Consider the following 22,972-nt stretch of genomic DNA (forward strand, 5'->3'; position numbering starts at 1 on the left):
ATCATAGTCATGGCCGATGCCATTGTTGTGTAACTGGCATGTAAAAAGCACCCTTTAAATGTTGGGTAATGTACTGTGCTTGTGAAGACCCATCAATCCAAGTGAAATAGTAGTTGTGACTGATGCCAGTGTCATATGACTGGCACCTGTTCTGGTGGCATGTAAAAAGCACTGTTTGAATGTTGGGCCTCATGGCGGCAACTGAGACCTTTGGCAATATACTGTGCTTGAGAAGACTTGTCAAGTCAAGTGAAATCGTAGTTGTGGCTGATGCTGGTGCTACATAACTGGTACTCATGCTGGTGGCACGTAAAAATCATTCACTACACTCCTGGAATGGTTGACAATAGGAAGGGCATCCAACCATAGAAACTATGCCAAATCAGATTGGAACCTGGTGCAGCTCCTCAGCTTACCAGTTTTCAGTCGAGCCATCCAATCCATTCTAGCATGGAAAACAGACATTAGATGATGATGATATTAAATTTTATATATGGATTTTGTAATGTCAAAACTATCTTTTTTAAGTAATATACAGGTTGTTGTCAACTTGCAACCACAATTTGGTTCCAACTGACTGGTCATAAATCGATTTGGTCGTAAGTTGGTCTATAGGCCTACATAGCTTTGTTTTATATTTTTACATTCTTAAGGTAAATTCTCAGGGAAAAGTCACATATAGCATTCTTTATTATATTACATCAGTGTTATTTGTTATTTGAAAAGTACCAAAGAATGCAAATGCAAGAAATACACAATGTGGTGTCAGAAACAGTTGCAAAACTCACATGAAAATTTATTGTAGACTGGTGCTTGGTTGTGGATCTTCAATGTCGTTTGTTAGCTGACATCATCCATAGATGGGTTAATTTTTACCTGGACTATTTATTATTATTGCCGGGAGTCGGTGTGCCAATCATCATAAAGTTGATTGGCCATAAGTTGGATAGGTCATAAGTTGACGACAACCTGCACAATGTACATAGTTGTATAATACATTTTGTTCTATGGCTTTATATTGCAAAATATACTCTATTTATAACAAAGTTGTTTATCAAGTTGCAAGAAATCAAAATCCAAATTTGAGATTTTTGACTCCTTTTAGACTTTCATTAAACAGCAGAGAAGAAATACTTTAACAGACAACTACAGGTGCTAATCTGGCAAAATTTTACTCAGCAGGATAACCAAACACTTCAGTAATTGAAAATATACTGGATGTTACAATCATCATTGTTTAACTTCTAATTACCCCTGAGTGAGCAAATATTTGATCAAAGGCATTCCAGCTGGTAATATCCACTAATAATCTTTACTACCAAAGGCATAAGACCTGGAATTTGTGGGGAGGGAACTAGTCGAATACACTAACCCTAGTGATTCACTGGTACTTAATTTATCGACCCTGAAAGGAGGAAAGGCAAAGTCAACCTCAGCGGAATTTGAACTCAGAATGTAGTGATGGGCAAAATACTGCTAAGAATTCCATCCAGCATCGTAAGGATTCTGCCAGCTCACCGTCTTCTACCATCCACTAATAATGAAATGAAAAATCATTAGCATTATTGATAAATCTAATTTAGCTGTAGTTCCAACAAGGCCAAGTAAATATGTTTTAAATAGATGGTAAATATACTTTTATTTATTAAATGAAATTACAATCAGATTCAATTTTTCTCATATCAAGCCAATATGTGTGTCCTTTATGTTAATCATGTATAGGAGGAATTCACTACAAATATACTCAGATATGAATAAAAGGGGTTAAGTTTTCAAACGAAAATGCTAAGTTTTTCAGCAATAAAAAACTTTTAAATGGTAAATTTCTTAAATATATCTATTTCATAAATATATCTATTTTCAAATATATCTAACTCACTGATTAAACAAAATATGACCAAAGGTATTCTAGTCACATCAATCCCATCTCTTTTATCAGTCATATCTAGTACTACAATATCCAGCATGTCATTCTAGCAGGTCAAGTGACTGTGTGGAAGCTCCCTTGTCCTGTAAATATGATACTGAAAAGCATTTGCCATCTGTTTTTTTTTTTGTTTTTTTTTTCATATTATTCATGAATGTAACGACTAATGCTATGCTTTGATATGCTTCTTTTTTCTTCTTTGAAGTTTTATGAATATAGACTACTATTCAAAGTTGCTATGTTTATATAGCTTCTCTGTATCCTTTGATCTCTGGCACATTGTTCATTTCTAATTAATATCATATTTTCATCAACATTTCTAACACCACTATATAAGATAAATTCTTTGTAGAATTAGAATTATTTATGTCCAAATGAGATTTTTTAAAATCTATTTATAACTTATACTGTTCATCATTGTAAAAACAATGATGTTGGCTGAGCTCTTATTTTTCTCTTCTAAAAGAAATCATTCAAAGGAAAAACTTTCAGTATCCAGAAAGAATTTGACACAAAACGCAAAACAAGGATGTCTTTGGCTATGAAAGGCTTGAAAATAAAGCAATTTATGAGATATAGCTGGGAAAATGAAGATGTTGGTAAGAAGACCTTACATGACAGTTAAAATAAGAATTTTTAAAAAAATCTTTTCAATCCATTTCTTTGTAATTTACAGTAAGAGAATCCTAAAAATATGACTATCAGGCTGGAAAAACAAGAGTAAGAATATAATGCTGATCAATCAGTCACTTGATATTGCCTAATCAATAATATTAACACATCAATTTGTTTTTTGTAAGTATCTGATGTGTGTGTCACGCTTAAGAAATTTTGATGTTGAAATAAAAATTTTTTACTAGGTCTCTTGAAGAGTTTTAAGGCAGCAAGCTGGCAGAAACATTAGCACACTGAGGGAAATGCTTTGTGGTATTTCATCTGTTTTTACATTCTGAGTTCAAATTGGCAGAGTTTCTACAGCTGGATGCCTTTCCTAATGCCAACCACTCCGAGAGTGTAGTGGGTGCTTTTACGTGCCACCGGCACGAAGGCCAGTCAGGCAGTACTGGCAACGGCCACAACTCAAAATAGTGTATTTTACGTGCCACCTGCACAGGAGCCAGTCCAGCGGCACTGGCAATGATCTCGCTCGAGTGTCTTTACACGTGCCACCGGCACAAGTGCCAGGAAGGCGACGCTGGGCACAGGTGTCATCACGATTTCGTTTTTGCTTGCCCCAACAGGTCTTCACAAGCCGAGTTTCCTGTCCTGCATACGAGCCAGTCCAGTGGCACTGGCAATGATCTCACTCGAATGTCTTTACACATGCCACGAAGGTGACGCTGGGCATAGGTGCCATCACGATTTCGCTTTCGCTTGCCCCAACATGTCTTCACGAGCTGAGTTTCATGTCCAATGGAGGAGACGACGTTGGCATGGGTGCCAGTCGTCAAATTTCGAATTCACATGCCTCAACAGGTCTTTGCAAGCACAGTTTAGTGTCCAATGAAGAAAAGGTACGCATAAGTGGGCTGGCTGCACCCCTGGCAGAGGCCTTGGACTTAGGTCTCACTTGGCTTGCCGGGTCTTCTTACGCACAGCGTATTTCCAAAGGTCTCGGTCAGAAGTCATCATTTCAGTGAGGCCCAATGTTCAGAGGTCGTGCCTCACCACCTCATCCCAGGTCTTCCTGGACCTACCTCTTCCACAGGTTCCCTCAACTGCTAGGGAGTGGCACTTTTTCACACAGCTATCCTCATCCATTCTTGCCACATGACCATACCAGCGCAATTGTCTCTCTTGTACACCACAACTGATGCTTCTTAGGTTCAACTTTTCTCTCAAGATACTTACACTCTGTCGAGTATGCACACTGACATTACACATCCATTGGAACATACTAACTTCATTCCTTGTGAGCCTACTCATGTCTTCAGCAGTCATGGCTCATGTCTTCCTGCCATGAAGCATGGCTGTTCGTACACATGCGTCATACAGTCTGCCTTATACTCTGAGAGAGAGACCCTTTGTCACCAGCAGAGGTAAGAGCTCTCTGAACTTTGCCCAGGCTTTTCTTATTCTAGCAGCTACACTTTCAGTGCACCTACCCCCACTACTAACTTGGTCACCTAGACAGTGGAAGCTATTAACTACGTCTAGTTTTTCTTCCTGGAATGTGACAGAAGTTGTTTTCTGCACATTTACAGTATTTATTGCTCCTGAACATCTGCCACATACAAAAACTAACTTCCTAGTTAACTTTCCTTTGATATTGCTGCACCTCTTATGTGTCCATAGCTTGCACTGGGTGCATATTATAGAGTTTCTACCTACACCTTTTCTACAGATCGAGCAAGGCCATCTACCTGAAGGGGTTTGTGTTTTGTCTACCTTCCTACTTATTAGGACTTTGGTTTTAACTAGGTTGACTCTAAGGCCCTTCGATTCTAGTCCTTGCTTCCACACCTGAAACTTCTCCTCTAGTTCTGATAGTGACTCAGCAATTAGTGCAACGTTAGCAGCATAGAGGAGCTCCCAGGGGCATCCTATCTTGAATTCCTCTGTTATCGCCTTGAGGACTATGATAAATAGGAGGGGGCTGAAGACAGAACCTTGGTGGACCCCTACCTCTACCCGGAATTCTTCACTGTACTCATTGCCAACCCTCACCTTACTGACAGAGTCTCTGTACATGGCTTGCACAGCTCTCACTAACCATTCTTCTATCCCTAGTTTCCTCATTGACCACCAGATGAGGGATCGGGGGACCCTGTCAAAGGCTTTCTCCATGTCAACAAAAGCCAGGTACAGAGGTTTATCCTTCGCTAGGTATTTATCCTGAAGTTGTCTTACCAGAAATGTAGCATCAGTGGTGCATTTCCCTGGCACAAGCCCAAACTGTATCTCATCTAAACTGACTCTCTCCCTAATTAGTTGGGCTATGACCTTCTCCGTGACTTTCATTACCTGATCTAACAACTTGATACCTCTGTAATTATTTGTATCTAAAGCTTCACCTTTACCTTTGTAGCAGTTGACTATGGTGCTGCTACACCAGTCATTGGGTATGACTCCTTCGTGTATCACCTGGTTAACAATACAGGTGACTAGGCTATAGCCGACACTGCCAGATATTTTGAGCATCTCTGCAGTGATTCCTGAAGGGCCAGGGGCTTTCCCTGTCTTCATACTCTTAATTGCTTTATCTACCATGGTACTGTCAACTCGGATAGCTGGTCCCTCTGTTGGGTCGACTTTCGGCAGACTCTTTTCCTCCCATTCATTCTCTTTATTGAGCAATCTTTCGTCGTGGCGTCTCCAAACCTCTTTCTTTGCAGCCTCGTTTAGTGCAAGCGTACCATCATCCATGCAAACACATTTCTCTCCCATGACATCACAATTCTCTATCACACTGTCTTGCAACACGAAATACCTCAAGTCTTTGGTCCTCACGGTGCAGAATATATATATATATATCTATATATATATATATATTTATGTATATACACATACACACACACACACACACACACACACACACACACACACACACATATATATGTATATATACATATATACATATATATATATCATCATCATCGTTTAACGTCCGCTTTCCATGCTCGCATGGATTGGACGATTTGACTGAGGACTGGTGAAACCGGATGGCAACACCAGGCTCCAATCTAATTTGGCAGAGTTTCTACAGCTGGATGCCCTTCCTAACGCCAACCACTCCGAGAGTGTAGTGGGTGCTTTTACGTGTCACCTGCACGAGGGCCAGTCAGGCGGTACTGGCACGGCCACGCTCAAAATGGTGTCTTTTATGTGCCACCTGCACAAGAGCCAGTCCAGCAGCACTGGCAACGATATATATACATATATATATATATGCATATATGTATATATATATTCATATATATACATATTTGCATATATATACTTATATGTGTTTATATATATATATATATATATATATATATATATATATATATATATATATATATATATATATATATATATATATATACATATATGTATATATATATATATATATATTTATATATATATATACATATATGTATATATATGTGTGTGACCTTGCACTAATTGCGCAGTCACTATCAGAACTAGAGGAGAAGTTTAAGGTGTGGAAGCAAGGACTAGAATCGAAGGGCCCTAGAGTCAACCTAGCAAAAACCAAAGTCCTAATAAGTAGGAAGGTAGATAAAACACAAACCCCTTCAGGTAGATGGCCCTGCTCAGTATGCAGTAAAGGAGTAGGTAGAAACTCTATAAGATGTACCCGGTGCAAGCTATGGACACATAAGAGGTGCAGCAATATCAAAGGCAGATTAACTATGAAGTTAGTTTTTGTATGTGGCAGATGTTCAGGTGCAATAAACACTGTAAACAAACAGGAAACAACTTCTATCTCATTCCAGGGAGAAAAACTAGAGGTAGTCAATAGCTTCCGCTATCTGGGTGACCAAGTTTAGTAGTGGGGGTGGGTGCGCTGAAAGTGTAACTGCTAGAATAAGAATAGCCTGGGCAAAGTTTAGAGAGCTCTTACCTCTGCTGGCGACAAAGGGACTCTCACTCAGAGTAAAAGGCAGACTGTATGACGCATGTGTACGAACAGCCATGCTACATGGCAGTGAAACATGGGCTGTGACTGCTGAGGACATGCGTAAGCTCGCAAGGAATGAAGCCAGTATGCTCCGCTGGATGTGTAATGTGAATGTGCATACCCGTCAGAGTGTAAGTCTCTTGACAGAAAAGCTGAATATAAGAAGCATCAGTAGTGGTGTGCAAGAGAGACGATTGCGCTGGTTTGGACATGTGGTGAGAATGAATGAGGATAGCTGCGTGAAAAAGTGCCACTCCCTAACAGTTGAGGGAACCCGTGGAAGAGGTAGGCCCAGGAAGACCTGGGCTGAGGTGGTGAGGCAAGACCTTCGAACATTGGGCCTCACCGAGGCGATGACTACTGACCGAGACCTTTGGAAATGTGCTGTGCGTGAGAAGACCCGGCAAGCCAAGTGAGATCGTTGCCAGGGCCCCTGGACTGGCTCTTGTGCGGGTGGCACATAAGATGTACCATCCTGAGTGTGACCGTTGCCAGTACCGCCTGACTGGCCTTGTAGAGTTTTCGAGCGAGATCGTTGCCAGTGCCCCTGGACTGGCTCTTGTGCGGGTGGCACATAAAAGACACCATTTCGAGTGTGGCCGTTTTCGTGCGGGTGACATGTAAAAGCACCCACTACACTCTCTGAGTGGTTGGCGTTAGGAAGGGCATCCAGCTGTAGAAACTCTGCCAAATTTAGATTGGAGCCTGGTGTTGCCATCCGGTTTCACCAGTCCTCAGTCAAATCGTCCAACCCATGCTGGCATGGAAAGCGGACGTTAAACGATGATGATGATGATGATATACATATATATATATATATATATATATATATATATATATATATATATACATCTTCAGAGCTGTTTTAAATTGTGGTATATACTTTATATGAATTTCTATGGAAAGAATAACGTATATTTATTAATTACAATTAATTTCTCGTGTAACAGTTTTTTTGTTTATTATAATCTTTAATGCATTATTAATTTATTGAAATTTTTATTTACAGTTTCTCCTGAAGATGCCATAAACATAAATGAAATGGGAGAGTTCTTTGAGCCAGAAAGAGATTATATGATTGACTTTGAAACTGGTAATTTTTCACATGTTTATATGTCTTTGAAAACTTAAATGTGATGGTAGTCACAAATTAGTACATAGTGAGTAAGTACACAGTGGTTATGAAATATATATCTCCTAGGTGTCTTAACCGTAAACATTTAGGAGATTCAGCTGTCAGAATAAGTGATGTCTATATCATTTGAGATTATTTATTGTAGCCCTAACATCATCACAAATGCTTACATTGTTCTTTTGGGGTTTTTTTGCTTTTCAACTGCAAGAAGTTCCTTTCAGTTGAATTTGCTTACTTATTCTTTACCTTTTAGAGAGGGTTCTCCATCTGCAATTACCTTAATTATTTTCATAAATAATCTAAGCTTAACTGAATAATACATGTCAGCATATTATTATTTTAAACTAATATTATGTGGTGAGAATCAAACCCATGCTCAACACATGATCTATTTACAACGCTGCTTTAAATATTTATGAGGTTCAGAGTAAATATTTGTATCTGTGTCGCTTGATATTTTTTCTTTCTTTTTTTTTGCCCTGTGCTTCTAGCAATGATATGTGCTCATAGCTATCTGTTGGCTGATTAATCTAATACATTGTGCACAATCTGCTGAATAATTATAATAGGAATAATAAGCAAAGATATGAAGATAGGAACAGAATTCTTATGAACTACTTTCTTTATTGTTATTGTCTTTTTTTGTTTTTTTTTGTAGACAATACGAGACATAAACATGCCAAGCTTGTTGGAGAGAAGATGTGGGCAAAAGTGAAATACACTTTAGAAAACATGAACAATGAGGACGTGTAATGTTAGAGTTGATGGCTTAAAGCTCAACTGGCATAATTGACACTATTAATGATTTCACAAAATAAACTCATATTACACATTCACATACATTTAAACTTTCATCCTACACCACAAGGACACTCTTTCTGTCAGCTGTCAACAGAAGATTACAATGATTGTGCACATACCAAAAGTATTACTCCTTCCAGTGGAGTTAAGCAGCATTATTGCTATCAGAATGTCCAGGTTCTTTTTTGCTTGCATTGTGTTACTTTTTATTCTCTTATTATCTATGCAGCCACAACAGCAAATTGGACGTAGCAAGTAACTGCTCCAACTTTACATCAGCTATTTTGCTTTACTACTTGCTGAGTGTTTGTTCTTATTTCAGATATCTTAACTATATTTGTAATAAAGCATTCTTTTCTTCCCTCTTTAGTTTGAAAATCATTCTCTGCTAGATAGCACATTGTGAATCAAGCTACAAACCCACGTCATCCCAGCTCTACCGAAGCCCTGTACACTGACATTCTTGAGCTGCACACAATTACTTACGTCCTTCATAATATTGAAAGCCCACTCCATATTCCCTTGGCAAGTCACTATGAACACAACACTTATGAGTATTTTTTAAGTCCAACCCTGTCATAAGGTCAGGTTGTAACCTCATTATTGAGATGGGGTTTCAGGAAAGGAGTAGTTTAAATTCACCTTCATCTTCCAATAATTAGCACCATTCACAGATCTGGAGTTCAGTTTTACTTTGTTTACACAATTGCATTGTCTTTTCTTACCATCAGTGTGAAAAACAACAGGGAGCAACTTCAAGCTGATACTTATTGAATTGACATAACTGCATTGTAAGGATATTCAAGACTTGCTTATGCTGGCAGACATACTCTGTAAGACATGTCTTGCAATCTTCTACAACATGCTACAATGGTACATAGCTTCCATGCTAATGACAGTTAGCATTGTTCCAACCAATGTTGACCAAAAATTGAAGTATATCATAGATATTTCTCATGAGGAATCACAGTATGCTTTATGATAACTTCAATTTCATTAGTCTTCTCACCCCATGTTGTCTGTTTGCCTTGGCCTCTCAATGCTACTGTTTTAATTACACATTCCTCTCCAATGTGGAAATTTTTGTTACTTTAAACACCTTCACCTGTAATGTTTTACAGTAGCAGTTTTGCAGTAGCTATATGCAGTCCAAATCCTGTAAGGCCCAGTGGGAGGCCAAATGATTCTCATAAGGACTTGCTAGCCCTCTTTTCATTCTCTTTACTTTTATTAACAGTATTTGATGCATATGGAAGGGCCATATGGAAAAAAAAGCCATGTTGATATTACACTATGATCTTCCTTTCAATTGGCAGTTAGTCCTTGTCAATTTTATCTCAATCTCAATACACTTCTTGGCATCATTTAAGGGTGGTGCATAGACATTACCTCATCTTTGATCATTGATATATTGTTGGCACTGCCTCTGGAACAGGTCATCCAACTGAGCTATGAACATTTTTGTTCTTCCTTGTTTCCACCTTGGCAGAGATATCCTTCCTAGTTTTGCTCCTTTGATACACTTCAATACACCTTGAAAACATTTAAATATATTTAAAGTATAAACCTTATCATTAGCCTTACTTAATACATTTGATACTGCAATATTGCTCCCCCTCCAATATTTAATACTAAACATTAAATGCCTAAAATAAGGTAGATGAGGTTCGCATTGCAAAGGTGAAAAGATTAAAAGATATTTAGTAATGAATGTATTATATATAGTTGTAAAGGTAAGACTGAGATGTTTTTTTAGAAAGATTTTCTGTTCATGAGAAAAAGAGTTTAAATCTATTACTAGTGTTTCCTCGTGCTTCTAAGTAGATTATTTTATGCCATTTTGATCAGACAATTTCCCTGACAATCTGGTGCCTATTTACTGTAAATTGAGACACAGTTTACCATTTGTCTCTGTCCTCAGTGCCATTCAATTTTAGCTGATTTTAAGATTTACATGATGCCTGGTAGCATGACAATTTGGTATGTAATAGCCTAAAATATGTAAAACTTATCACAGAGGCATGTTTCACTTATTGAATGCATTTATTGATCATGAAGCTTTTATTATCACCCATTTCCCTCATAAGAAATTTGGTTAATGTTTAGGAATTTTTTTTAAAGTATTTATTTTAAACTTGTGCATTAGATATATTTTTAAAAAGGCCCAAAACTAAAAACTACCTGACAAATCTCCATCTCAAACTTCTATGAACTTGAACTTCTTCTGAATACTACACATCATTTCTTATTAACACACTAACCACAGATTCTATTCAGGGCCGTTGCATGACTTTTAGAGGTTCCCTGAAACTTTTTGTTTTGAGGCCTCATCTCTTCAATCAAAGTTCATAATCTACACACCTTTTATTCATAGCTTTAACCTAAAGAACATCTTTAAAAGTACAATGAGTTAAATTTACTTAGGGCTGGAACTATCGTATTATTTCATGTTTAGGTAGGCCAACATTTAATAGGGTTAAATACTTATTCAATGGACTCACAAATATCAGAAGACAAGCATTTCAAAATAGCAACTGTAGAGCATAGGTGTCTCAGCTTGTATGAGAAGAAGTTTATTCAAGAACATTGCAGCAAGCTGTATAAACTGAAAGAAAGTGTATGTGTGCAAATAATATTATGGCATTTAACTTACATAAGAGCAAACTGGTCATGATGTGAAATCTAGAAAAAATATTCATAATTTAATAAATGCCAAAATATTATGAGAAGGTGTCGCATGATAATGCAAACTCTAAGTATAGTTATTAACCACTTTTGTTGGTCAAAAAGCAAAGGTATATGTTTTGTTGCATTCTGCCACACTTGGTTGTGCAAGGCTTGTTTATAACCGAAACATCCGACAAAGTGTCCATTCTATACGAAGACAAACTGCAGACTGACTTTGCCTGTAGTATATTTTGGTGGAAAAAGGACTAACTCAATATTCCTGAGTTCTATCACGTGATTGGGCTGGCCAACAGTAGAACACATCGAATATTGTGTGCCTCTGCACATCTCTCTACAGAGATGATATAGTTCTGCTACAGGTCTATTACAAATTTCAATAAGTAAAACTTCCAAATATGAATAAAAGAGCACTTTTATAATCCAGGCAACTTTCAAAGACAAACACAGCGCACTTTTCCCTTTGTGAAATCATCAATCAGCTCAGAATAATCAAGCTGAGAGCTAAGTTTGTGTTTGATGGATATCATAGACAATCCACAAAGTCTTTCCTGTACCATAGTGGACTGCAGATATGATTTAATCAACTTTAATTTGGGGAAACTGCACTCTCCACTTGCAGCATTCACAGGCATTGAAAGGATAATTCACAAAGCCATTAACACATTCAGAAAAATCTCCATAAGGCTGGATTTCTGAATATAATCAACCACATCATGGACTTACTTGCACTCAGGTGATAGAAAATGCCAAAGTGAACAAAGTTCTTCCTCTAGCTCAGTTTTCTCAATATCTGCCTTGACAACGTCATCATTGATATGTACTGTCAGTGCAGCAGAAACAATTGCACAGTGTTCCAATAGCTTCTGATTTTCCCAGTGTTTCAGTAATTTTGTAAAGGAATGCAAGGATGTTGTGCCTGCTCAACATATCAAAACGTTCACCAAGAGAGACAAGAGCAACGTCGATTGAATGAAAAAGGAAACGCACTTTCAAATTTTGCAAAGCATCAGCAAGAGGTTCATCTTCACTTTCATATCCGAAGTGGTGTAGCACACGATGTCTCCTTTCACTTGGCATCTCCACCAGTATCTCTAGTTGTTCACATAATTCGGTTGTGATGTTGACTACTGATGAGAAAAAAACGTCATTTTCTCGATAGCTGTGCAGCAAGGACTGTGTGGATGACATTTTAAAATATCAACCGACAAAATACCATACGGGTAAAATTTTAGAGTTTCGGAAAATTTTGTCGCATTTGAATTTGACTTTACACGTTATGGTTATTTTGCATTGCAATGCTAGTGTATATTTTGATTTCACTTTTAAGAAAGCCTTCAACTGTTTTGCAAATTTAAGATTAAGCTTCGTCGAGGTTTATTTTTATTGTTTACTCACGTATTTGATTATGTTATATCAAATTAATGTGCAATTTCCTTATTTTACATTTTAATATTATATACACGGGACAGTTTTTGTTTAATTGTTTGCATATATACGTTATGCTGTACATATTCAACTTGATGTGAAAATATGTCTATATAATTATATGTATGTATTGTAGTTAAGTATATGTATGTATGTGTGTGTGTGTATATATGTGTGTGTATATATATATATATATATATATATATATATATATGTGTGTGTGTGTGTAGGATCTTTTCCTTTTGGCTGGCACATAGAAAAAATAATTTTTTGTAACTAAACACTTTCAAATTTCGTATACTGGTAGAATGTGTCATTTAAAACATCATTTACTCTTGGCGTTTTAAAGATGACTACATATTTATCACTTCTGTTGAATCAACAGATACTTTAAGATCTTTAGAAAATATATACAGACCTGTTTGTAAGATCATGTAACCATGTGTAAATATACATGCATATTAGTAGTTTTAAGTACATAAACATGTACAAAATTTGTGAAATTAGGTAGAGCATTCATTGCATATGTGTATACACAAAACTGCTGACCCTTGAAAATCTTTAGAAAATATATACAAACCTGTTGGTAAGATCAAGTGTGCATGTATATTAATAGTTTCAAATACATATACATGGACAAAATTTATGAAATTAGGTAGGGAATTTATTGTAGGAAATAACATAACATGTAAATCATTGATTACAACATACTCTTTTATTTGTTTCAGTCATTTGATTACAGCTATGCTGAAGCACCGCCTTTAGTCAAAGAAATTGACCCTAGGCCTTATTCTTTATAAGCCTATTACTTATTCTATCAGTCACTTGTGCTGAACTGCTAAGTTACAGGGACATAAACACACCAAGATCGGTTTTCAAGTGATGGTGGGAAGACAAACGCAGACAAACAAATACATGCATACACGCACGCACGCACACTTGGCTTGCCGCGTCTTCTCACGCACAGCATATTTGCATAGGTCTCGGTCAGAAGTCATTGCCTTGGTGAGGCCTAATGTTCGGAGGTCGTGCTTCACCACCTCATCCCAATTCTTCCTGGGCCTGCCTCTTCCACAGGTTACCTCAACCGCTAGGGTGTGGCACTTTTTCACACAGCTATCCTCATCCATTCTCGCCACGTGACCATACCAGCGCAATCGTTTCTCTTGCACACCACAACTGATGCTTCTTAGGTTCAACTTTTCTCTCAAGGTACTTACACTTTGTCGAGTATGCACACTGACATTACACATCCATCGGCGCATACTGGCTTCATTCCTTTCGAGCTTCCGCATATCCTCAGCAGTCACGGCCCATGTTTCACTGCCATGTAGCATGGCTGTTCGTACACATGCGTCATACAGTCTGCCTTATACTCTGAGAGAGAGACCCTTTGTCACCAGCAGAGGTAAGAGCTCTCTGAACTTTGCCCAGGCTTTTCTTATTCTAGCAGCTACACTTTCAGTGCACTCACCCCCACTACTAACTTGGTCACCTAGACAGCGGAAGCTATTAACTACGTCTAGTTTTTCTCCCTGGAATGTGACAGAAGTTGTTTTCTGCACATTTACAGTATTTATTGCTCCTGAACATCTGCCACATACAAAAACTAACTTCCTAGTTAACCTTCCTTTGATATTGCTGCACCTCTTATGTGTCCATAGCTTGCACTGAGTGCATCTTATAGAGTTTCTACCTTCGCCTTTTCTACAGATCGAGCAGGGCCATCTACCTGAAGGGGTTTGTGTTTTCTCTACCTTCCTACTTATTAAGACTTTGGTTTTAGCTAGGTTGACTCTAAGGCCCTTCGATTCTAGTCCTTGCTTCCACACCTGAAACTTCTCCTCTAGTTCTGATAGTGACTCAGCAATTAGTGCAAGATCATCAGCATAGAGGAGCTCCCAGGGCATCCTATCTTGAATTCCTCTGTTATCGTCTTGAGGACTATGATAAATAGGAGGGGGCTGAAGACAGAACCTTGGTGGACCCCTACCTCTACCCGGAATTCTTCACTGTACTCGTTGCGAACCCTCACCTTACTGACAGCGTCTCTGTACATGGCTCGCACAACTCTCACTAACCATTCTTCTATCCCTAGTTTTCTCATTGACCACCAGATGAGGGATTGGGGGACCCTGTCAAAGGCTTTCTCCATGTCAACGAAAGCCAGGTACAGAGATATATCCTTGGCTAGGTATTTATCCTGAAGTTGTCTTACCAGAAATATAGCATCAGTGGTGCTTTTCCCTGGCAAGAACCCAAACTGCATCTCATCTAAACTGACTCGCTCCCTAAATAGTTGGGCTATGACCATCTCCGTGACTTTCATTACCTGATCTAACAACTTGATACCTCTGTAATTATTTACCTTTGTAGCAGTTGACTATGGTGTTGCTACACTAGTCATTGTGTATGACTCCTTCGTGTATCACCTAGTTAACAATACGGGTGACTAGGCTATAGCCGACACTGCCAGATATTTTGAGCATCTCTGCAGGGATTCCTGATGGGCCGGGGGCTTTCCTTGTCTTCATACTCTTTATTGCTTTATCTACCATGGTACTGTCAACACGGATGGCAAACTCTCTTTCTCCCATTCATTCTCTTTATTGAGCAATCTTTCGTTGTGGCGTCTCCAAACCTCTTTCTTTGCAGCCTCGTTTAGGGCGTACCATCATCCATGCAGACACATTTCTTTCCCACAACTGACGGCACCTTTGTATAGGGCCTATACAGCTCTTATTAACCATTCGTCAATCTCCAGTTTCCGCATCGCCCACCAGATAAGGGATCGGGGGACCCTGTCAAAGGCTCTCTCCAAGTCCACAAAAGCCAAATATAGGTGTTTATCTTTGGCTAGATATTTCTCCTGCAGTTGCTGTATCAGAAATATAGCATCAGTGGTGCTTCTACCTGGCACAAAACCAAACTGCATCCATCTAAGCGGACTCTCTCCCTAATTAGTTGGGCCATGACCCTCTCTGTGACCTTCATCACCTGATCCAGCAGTTTGATACCCCTGTAGTTATTTCTATCTAAAGCATCACCTTTACTTTTGTAGCAGTTGACTATGGTGCTGCTACGCCAGTCATTGGGTATGACTCCATCATGAACTACCTGGTTTACAATACGGATGACTAGGCCAAAGCCCACACCATCAGATGTTTTAAGCATCTCAGGGGTGATTCCTGATGGACCAGGGGTTTTTCCTGGCTTCATATCCTTAATTTCTTTATCTACCAGGGTGCTGTCTATTCGGATAGCTGGTCGCTCTACTGGATCAACATTTGGCAGGCACTCCTCCTCCCACTCATTCTCCACGTTCAACAGTCTTTCATAATGTCTCTTCCAAGCCTCTTTCTTTTCCAAATCATTAAAAGAAAGTGCACCATCATCCATGCGGACACATTCCTCTCCTGTGACATCACAATTTTCTCTCACATACTGTCTTGCAAACCGGAATACTTCAGTTCTTTGGTCCTCATGTTGCTGGACATTGGCAAACTTCTTCTTTTCTGCTTCACCCTTGATACCTGTCACCCAGCTTCCCTCTTGACTATCTGGTATGGTTCCCTGCTACCCCCACCCTTCCAGGTTTTCCAGGCCTGTTTCTTTGCTCTGATGGCTTTGTCTACCGTATTATTCCACTACCATGTTACTCTAGGTCTGGAAGAGACTTTGCACCATCTGCAGACTTGATCTGTGACACTCAGTAAGCTGTGTCGTAAGAATTTCCAGCTACCTTTTATGTTCGAGGACAGTAGTTCCTCCTTCCTCTCATCAAATTTCTTGATGAGAATGTCCCTAAATCTCTGACTATGTGAAGGGTTCTTTAGCTTCCAGATCCTTCTCTTCTGGATTGGTCTGCTTCTCCTCCTGGTCTCAAGTCGAAAGTCACTAATGACTAGTCTATGCTGGATGGTGCATTCCTCTCCTGGGAGGGTCTTTGTATCTAAGAGCAACCCTGCGTCCCACTGTCTGGTGAGGACGAAATCAATGTGTGTGTGTGTGTGTGTGTGCGCGTGTGTGTGGGGGGGGGGGAAAGTCAAGGTAGAAAATGCTAAAATACTTTTATAGAAAACATTTCAGTACCAGTTTCGATCCTTGAGATCTTTTCAACTGAATTTTGGAAAAATTAAATTTTGGCAAATTTAAATGAAAAGTCTTTATAAAAACATACTTGCATAGTATTCAAATAACAGGGGCATTTTCCTTGTTTCTGTCTGAAGAAGAAGAAGAAGAAGAAGAAGAAGAAGAAGAAGAAGAAGTAGTAGTAGTAGTAGTAGTAGTAGTAGTAGTAGTAGTAGCAGAGTGTTAATTGGTTAAGTGTCCTGAAAATGACCTGTTGTTGACAGCAGTAGTGATTTGAATTCTTGAGAAATCCCTTTTGAATGTATTGTTTATAATGTTTGCGTGTGTGTTATTCTAAGGTCGTGGTGGATATGTCATTTGTTGTAGATGCGTTCAGAAGGGATCTGTATTTTGTGATAAAGAGAGACTCTTTACTAATTCTTTGGCTGTAGGTTGTATCGTCTCTGGAATTGATAGAGGGGTAAAATTCTGAGGCTTGGATTTTTGTTATTGGTGCAAATATCGATGTGTTGGCTGAATGCTATTTTTCTGTTTTTCGGAATTTTGATCTGGGATTTGTGCAGAGCCATCCGTTGACACAGACTATTTTTTGTTTGACCTATGTACTGCTCTTGACACCCAGAGCAGGTTAGTGCGTATATCAGGTTCTCCGAAGTACATGTGAAGTTACTTTTCACTGTGAAACATTGTCTCTGTTTGACGCATATCCCGCAGTTGGGTCTACTGCATTTTTTTACTGACGGCTTCAGTGTTGTTGTTGAGCATATTCGAGCTTGTGTTAAGAGACTTTTCATAGATTTGGCCTGTCTCTTGCTTTTTATAATGCTGTGTGTTTGAAGGATTAAGTTCATTCTGTGGTCCTTTTTTACCAGGGGAATGTTTTGAAGGATGTGACACTTTATTTCACATTGCTCCAGCTAACTCAGCTATAGAAATGAGTTGCGACATCACTAGTACCAAGCTGTATCAACCTTTGCCTTTCCCTTGGATAACATCAGTGGTGTGGAGAGAGGAGGCTGGTATGCATGGGACAAAATAGTTGTTCTCCAAGATAAATTTGAGCCTTTCTATCATGAATTCTTTTTTGATGCGATGAAGGTGTTCGTTGGCGTAATTCTCTAGCCAGAATTGAATTGCTTCTATTCCTAGGTTGTGGGGGATATTGGAATAGAGGTTGACTACATCGAAGGATACTAGTAGGGTGTTTTTGTTTATTGTTTCAGGAAGGTGATTGAGCATATCCTTCAACTAATTTTTTCACGTGTTGACTTCAAAGTGAACAACTTTGAATTACGCACAGTGGTGGTGGTGGGGGGGGGGGGGGCGGTGGTCATTGGTGGTGCTGATTAGTGTATGTGATTTGTTTTTAAAATCAATAATGAATAATGCAAAATATATATTTATTTATAAAGTTTAAACTGAACATGGAATGAAATATATTTATTTATACACTTTAAACTGAACTTCATTTGTTTTATAAACCTAACAGCGTGGTGATACATAAATAAACGACGTAAGTTAACGAAGGTATAAACATGACGTAAATAAACGAAGGTTGACATCAGATTTTTCTACTTTCACTTCTGACAACCAATACCATGGCTGTGCTACACTTCTTAGAAATTCAAACATTTAAAAAAATATTTCTAATAAAAAAAATTAACAGGTGCAGGAATGGCTGTACGGTAAGTAGCTTGCTAACCAACCACATAGTTCTGGGTTCAGTCCCACAGCGTGGCACCTTGGGCAAGTGCCTTCTGCTACAGCCTCAGGCCGACCAAAGCCTTGTGAGTGGATTTGGTAGAAGGAAACTGAAAGAATCCCATCATGTGTATATATATATATATATATATATATATATATATATATATATATATATATATATATACGTATGTATGTATGTATGTATGTATGTATGTATGTATGTGTAGTAACGCCGTGCGCATGCGTGGAATTAAACAACCAAGCGTTCCCGCTGCTATTCTATCTCTTTACCAGGCATGACAGCGACCAAGCAAGACGTCTAAGCAAGCTCTCCCATTTGAGTGTGGTTGAACCAAGTTGTCTCTACAACGACACCAGCTTGAGGAACCGTACATCTACATTTCAGGCTACTCTAAAACTGGACAATTGGAGGCTGTTTTATTTTCCACCGTACAATAAATATTTGTTGTTGTTGATCAGTTTGGAGTTTCTGCGTTCAGTTCACTTCTAATTTAATATAGGAAAGTTAGGTGTATATCTAATGATATATAACCCACTTTCCTAAATATGTATGCATGTATATATAAGTCAGTAAATGGTGGGGTTGTGTTAATCGCATGTGGAGAAATGATAGGAAAGGAAAAAGTAATAATAATAAGGCAGAATGCTAAACTGAAAGCATATTTTAATATATATAGGTGTAAAAAAGATTAAAAAGGATTTCGAAAGCTGGTTTGAAATCCTTTTTAATCTTTTTTACACCCATTTATATTAAAATATGCTTTCAGTTTAGCATTCTGCCTTATTATTTTTTCCTTTCCTATATATATATATATATATATATATATATATATATACATACATACAAACATACATTTTTTTTATTTATGCGCCCTTTTAAAGCCTAGGTAGGCTCATGAGTCCGGTTTCCCGGTTTCTATGGCGTGTGTGTTCCCCCCAGCTGGACGGGATGCCAGTCCATCGCAGCGTTACTCAAGAAACAGGAAGAAAGAGTGATATATATACATACATACATACATATTTACATACATACAAAGAGAGAGAGAGCGAGAGAGAATATGATGTGGAATGTACCACTACAATTCATTATCATTTTCTTTGTAGTAAAATGAATTGTCATTCTTGCAATTTAAGAAGTTCATTCATCAGAAAAAGGTTAATGCTAAGAAAGAAAAGATAATGTGAAATGTCAATGTTGGAAAATAACAGTCAGTACTCTTTTACTCTTTTATTTGTTTAACTCATTTGACTGTGGCCACGCTGGAGCACCACCTTTAGTCGAACAAATCAACCCTAGAACTTATTGTCTGTAACTACTTATTCTATCGGTCTTTTTTGCCGAACCGCTAAGTTACAGGATGTAGACACACCAACATCGGTTGTCAAGCAATGGTAGGTGAGGGAGACACAGATACACAAACTTGATCGAACGCACGCGTCAACTTTACAAGTAAGTTTTGAACTATATTTTTCTGACGCGACTCTTTCTGTCTCTGTATTTATCTCCCCGTCTCATTCTTCCTTCTACTGTTCTTCGCCTCTCCCTGTCACTACTATCTCTCTCTCTCTCTCTCTCTCTCTCTCTCTCTCTCTCTCTCTCTCTATCTATCTATCTATCTATCTATCTCGTTGCTCGTCCTTCGCCTCTCCCCGTCACTACTACTATCTCTCTCCCTCTCTACCTCTCGTTGCTCACTTATATTCTACTTCCTCCCCTTCTTCTCCCTCTGCTACCCTTTCTCCCTACCCCTCGCTGGTCACATATGTCCGGATGCCATTTCTTTTCGGTCTCTGACTCCCTAAGCTTCGGACGCATTTCTTCGCCTCTCCTGTTCGTGCTTCACAGCGTTCAATATACACACACTTCTCCACGTCTGGCTATACAGCCTTTTTGTTTGTTTATTTCACCGTTTCGTTTTCCTGTCTTGTTTTTCGTCCGCCACTATCATCCACGAAAAAAAATTAATTTGTGTTCGTGGGAAGAGCCATTTTAACGATGCGTCCTGCCTTAACTCTTCGAAACGCCAGTGTTTTAATGGTGGCAACTGATGAAGGATATGTCCTCTATGTGGCCTGCTTGTTTTTTGTAACTTCTTTATCATTTTATCCATGTTTTTTTTTTGCAACGTCATGTACCCAGATATGTATCTATATGTACATGTAGATTAAGGTATGTACATACATGTACATATATATGCATATACTCATATATTGTTTATATATATATATATAAATATATATAGCAAAGGAAAGAATAATAAGGAAGAATGCTAAAGTGAAAGCATATTTTAATATAAATGGGTGTAAGAAAGATTAAAAAGGATTTCAAACCAGCTTTCGAAATCCTTTTTAATCTTTCTAATATATATATAACCGAACCTGACGACTGGCACCTGCGCCAGTGGAGCACTAACAGCACTGTCCGAGCATGTTCATTGCCAGAGCAGGTGTCTGGCTCCCGTGCTAGTGGCCCGTAAATAGCACCATTTGGGCGTAATCATTATCAGCGTCGCCTTCTTGTACTGGTGGCACGTTAGAAAATCATTTGAGCGAGGTCGTTGCCAGTGCCACTGGACTGGCTCCCGTGCAGGTGGCACATAAAAAACACCATTTTGAGCGTGTCCATTGCCAGGACCGTGTGACTGGCCCTCGTGCCGGTGGTATGTAAAAACACCTACTACACTCTTGGAGTGGTTAGCGTTAGGAAGGGCATCCAGCTGTAGAAACTCTGCCAGATCAGATTGGAGCCTGGTGCAACCTTCTGGTTTGCCAGTCCTTAGTCAAATCGTCCAACCCATGCCAGCATGGAAAGCGGACGTTGAACGATGATGATGATGATATATATATATATATATATATATATATATATATATATATATATATATATATATGTATGTATGTATATATGCATGTATACATATGTATGTATGTCTATATGTCTCTCTCTCTCTCTCTTTCCCTCCAAAAAAGTAAAATTTTGCTCTCGTTACTTTATTTTGTTTAGCTACTATGCTTAAGTGTGAAGGCGCATGGCTCAGTGGTTAGAGTGTCGAGCTTACAATCATGTGACACTTTATTTCACATTGCTCCAGCTAACTCAGCTGTAGAAATGAGTTGCGACATCACTAGTGTCAAGCTGTATCGGCCTTTGCCTTTCCCTTGGATAACATCAGTGGTGTGGAGAGGGGAGGCTGGTATGCATGGGCAACTGCTGGCCTTCCACAAACATCCTTGCCCGGACTTGTGCCTCAGAGGGTAACTCTCTAGGTGCAATCCCATGGTCATTCATGATTAAAGGGAGTCTCTCTTAATGCCTAGAATGATTAGAAGACATGCTGAGTTAAGGAGAATTCTAAAGGAAAAATTTTGAAAGATGGTATTCACTAAGGAGAATATTGAGAATATTCCATTACACATTAGAAGACAGTAAGTTAGGAATAATTATATTCCAAACTTGGATAAGAAAGTTCAGATAAAGCAATTTTAAAAGTATAAAGTATATACATAAAATAAAGTCTAAATTGAAAGTGGCTTAATTAAATCAGAGATTAAGGACTCAAATTAATACTTGTCACTTATTAGACATAGGTATGCTAATCATAAGAAGGATGCATTATAAAAATTACAAAATTGAGATTAAAAATTAAAAAATTAAAAACATTAAACAATTCTATATAAAAATATATAACTAAAATTAAACTTTAATTTTAAAATTATAGTTTAATTTTAGTTATAAATATTTTTAAAATATCATTCAAATAATTGAACATGTTGTTGGCACTCCGTCGCTTTCGACGTCGAGGGTTCTAGTTGATCCGATCAATGGAACAGGTGTGGCTGTGTGGTAAGAAGCTTGTTTCCCGGCCACATGGTTTTAGGTTCAGTCCCACTGTGTGACACCTATTATAGCCTCGGGCCAACCAAAGCCTTGTGAATGGATTTGGTAGACGGAAAATGAAAGAAGCCCGTTGTAAATATATGTGTGTGTGTGTGTGTGTGTGTGTGTGTGTATGTGTGTGTATGTATGTTTGTATTTGTGTATCTGTGTTTGTCCCCCACATTGCTTGACAACCAATGTTGGTGTGTTTACATCCCAGTAACTTAGCGGCTCAGCAAAAGATAAGTACTAAGCTTACAAAGAATAAGACTTGGGGTCAATTTGTTCGACTAAAGGTGGTGCTCCAGCATGGCTGCAGTCAAGTGACTGAAACAAGTAAAAGATATAAAAGAAATAAATACACAAACAGAGACAGGCAGAGACACTTACAACGCATTAACCTGAAAAATAGGGAAAGAGAAGAGGAGAAAGATTTCAGAAAGTTTGGACGATGTGGTGGCCAGCTTGTGTGTGGGTGTGTATGTGTGCGCGTGTGTGTGTGCACGAGTATGTGTGCACGCTGATGAGTGTGTGCACGCTGATGAGTGTGTGCACACGGATGAGTGTGTGCACGCAAACTGATAAGTTGTGTTTTCAATTTTATATCTTTATTAATCATTCAATTTATTTTCTTGCTTCCCACTACATTATAATGAACAAAGTAAAAACACAGTT

General features: G+C 38.5%; 1 protein-coding gene across 1 annotated transcript in view; it reads left to right on the forward strand.

Annotated features, from left to right (window-relative positions):
- Nucleotides 1–8,852, forward strand: part of LOC106870245 (uncharacterized) — a 71,019-nt gene extending 62,167 nt beyond the window's left edge. The window contains exons 9-11 of the mRNA XM_052966518.2: nucleotides 2,394–2,526; nucleotides 7,564–7,647; nucleotides 8,348–8,852. Coding sequence (XP_052822478.1) covers nucleotides 2,394–2,526; nucleotides 7,564–7,647; nucleotides 8,348–8,442 — 312 coding nt within the window. The 3' untranslated portion in view covers nucleotides 8,443–8,852. The remainder of the gene's footprint in view (nucleotides 1–2,393; nucleotides 2,527–7,563; nucleotides 7,648–8,347) is intronic.
- Nucleotides 8,853–22,972: the final 14,120 nt, after the last annotated feature.

The sequence above is a fragment of the Octopus bimaculoides genome, chromosome 3, assembly GCF_046866305.1.
Source record: "Octopus bimaculoides isolate indiv1 chromosome 3, ASM4686630v1, whole genome shotgun sequence".
Taxonomy (NCBI): domain Eukaryota; kingdom Metazoa; phylum Mollusca; class Cephalopoda; order Octopoda; family Octopodidae; genus Octopus; species Octopus bimaculoides.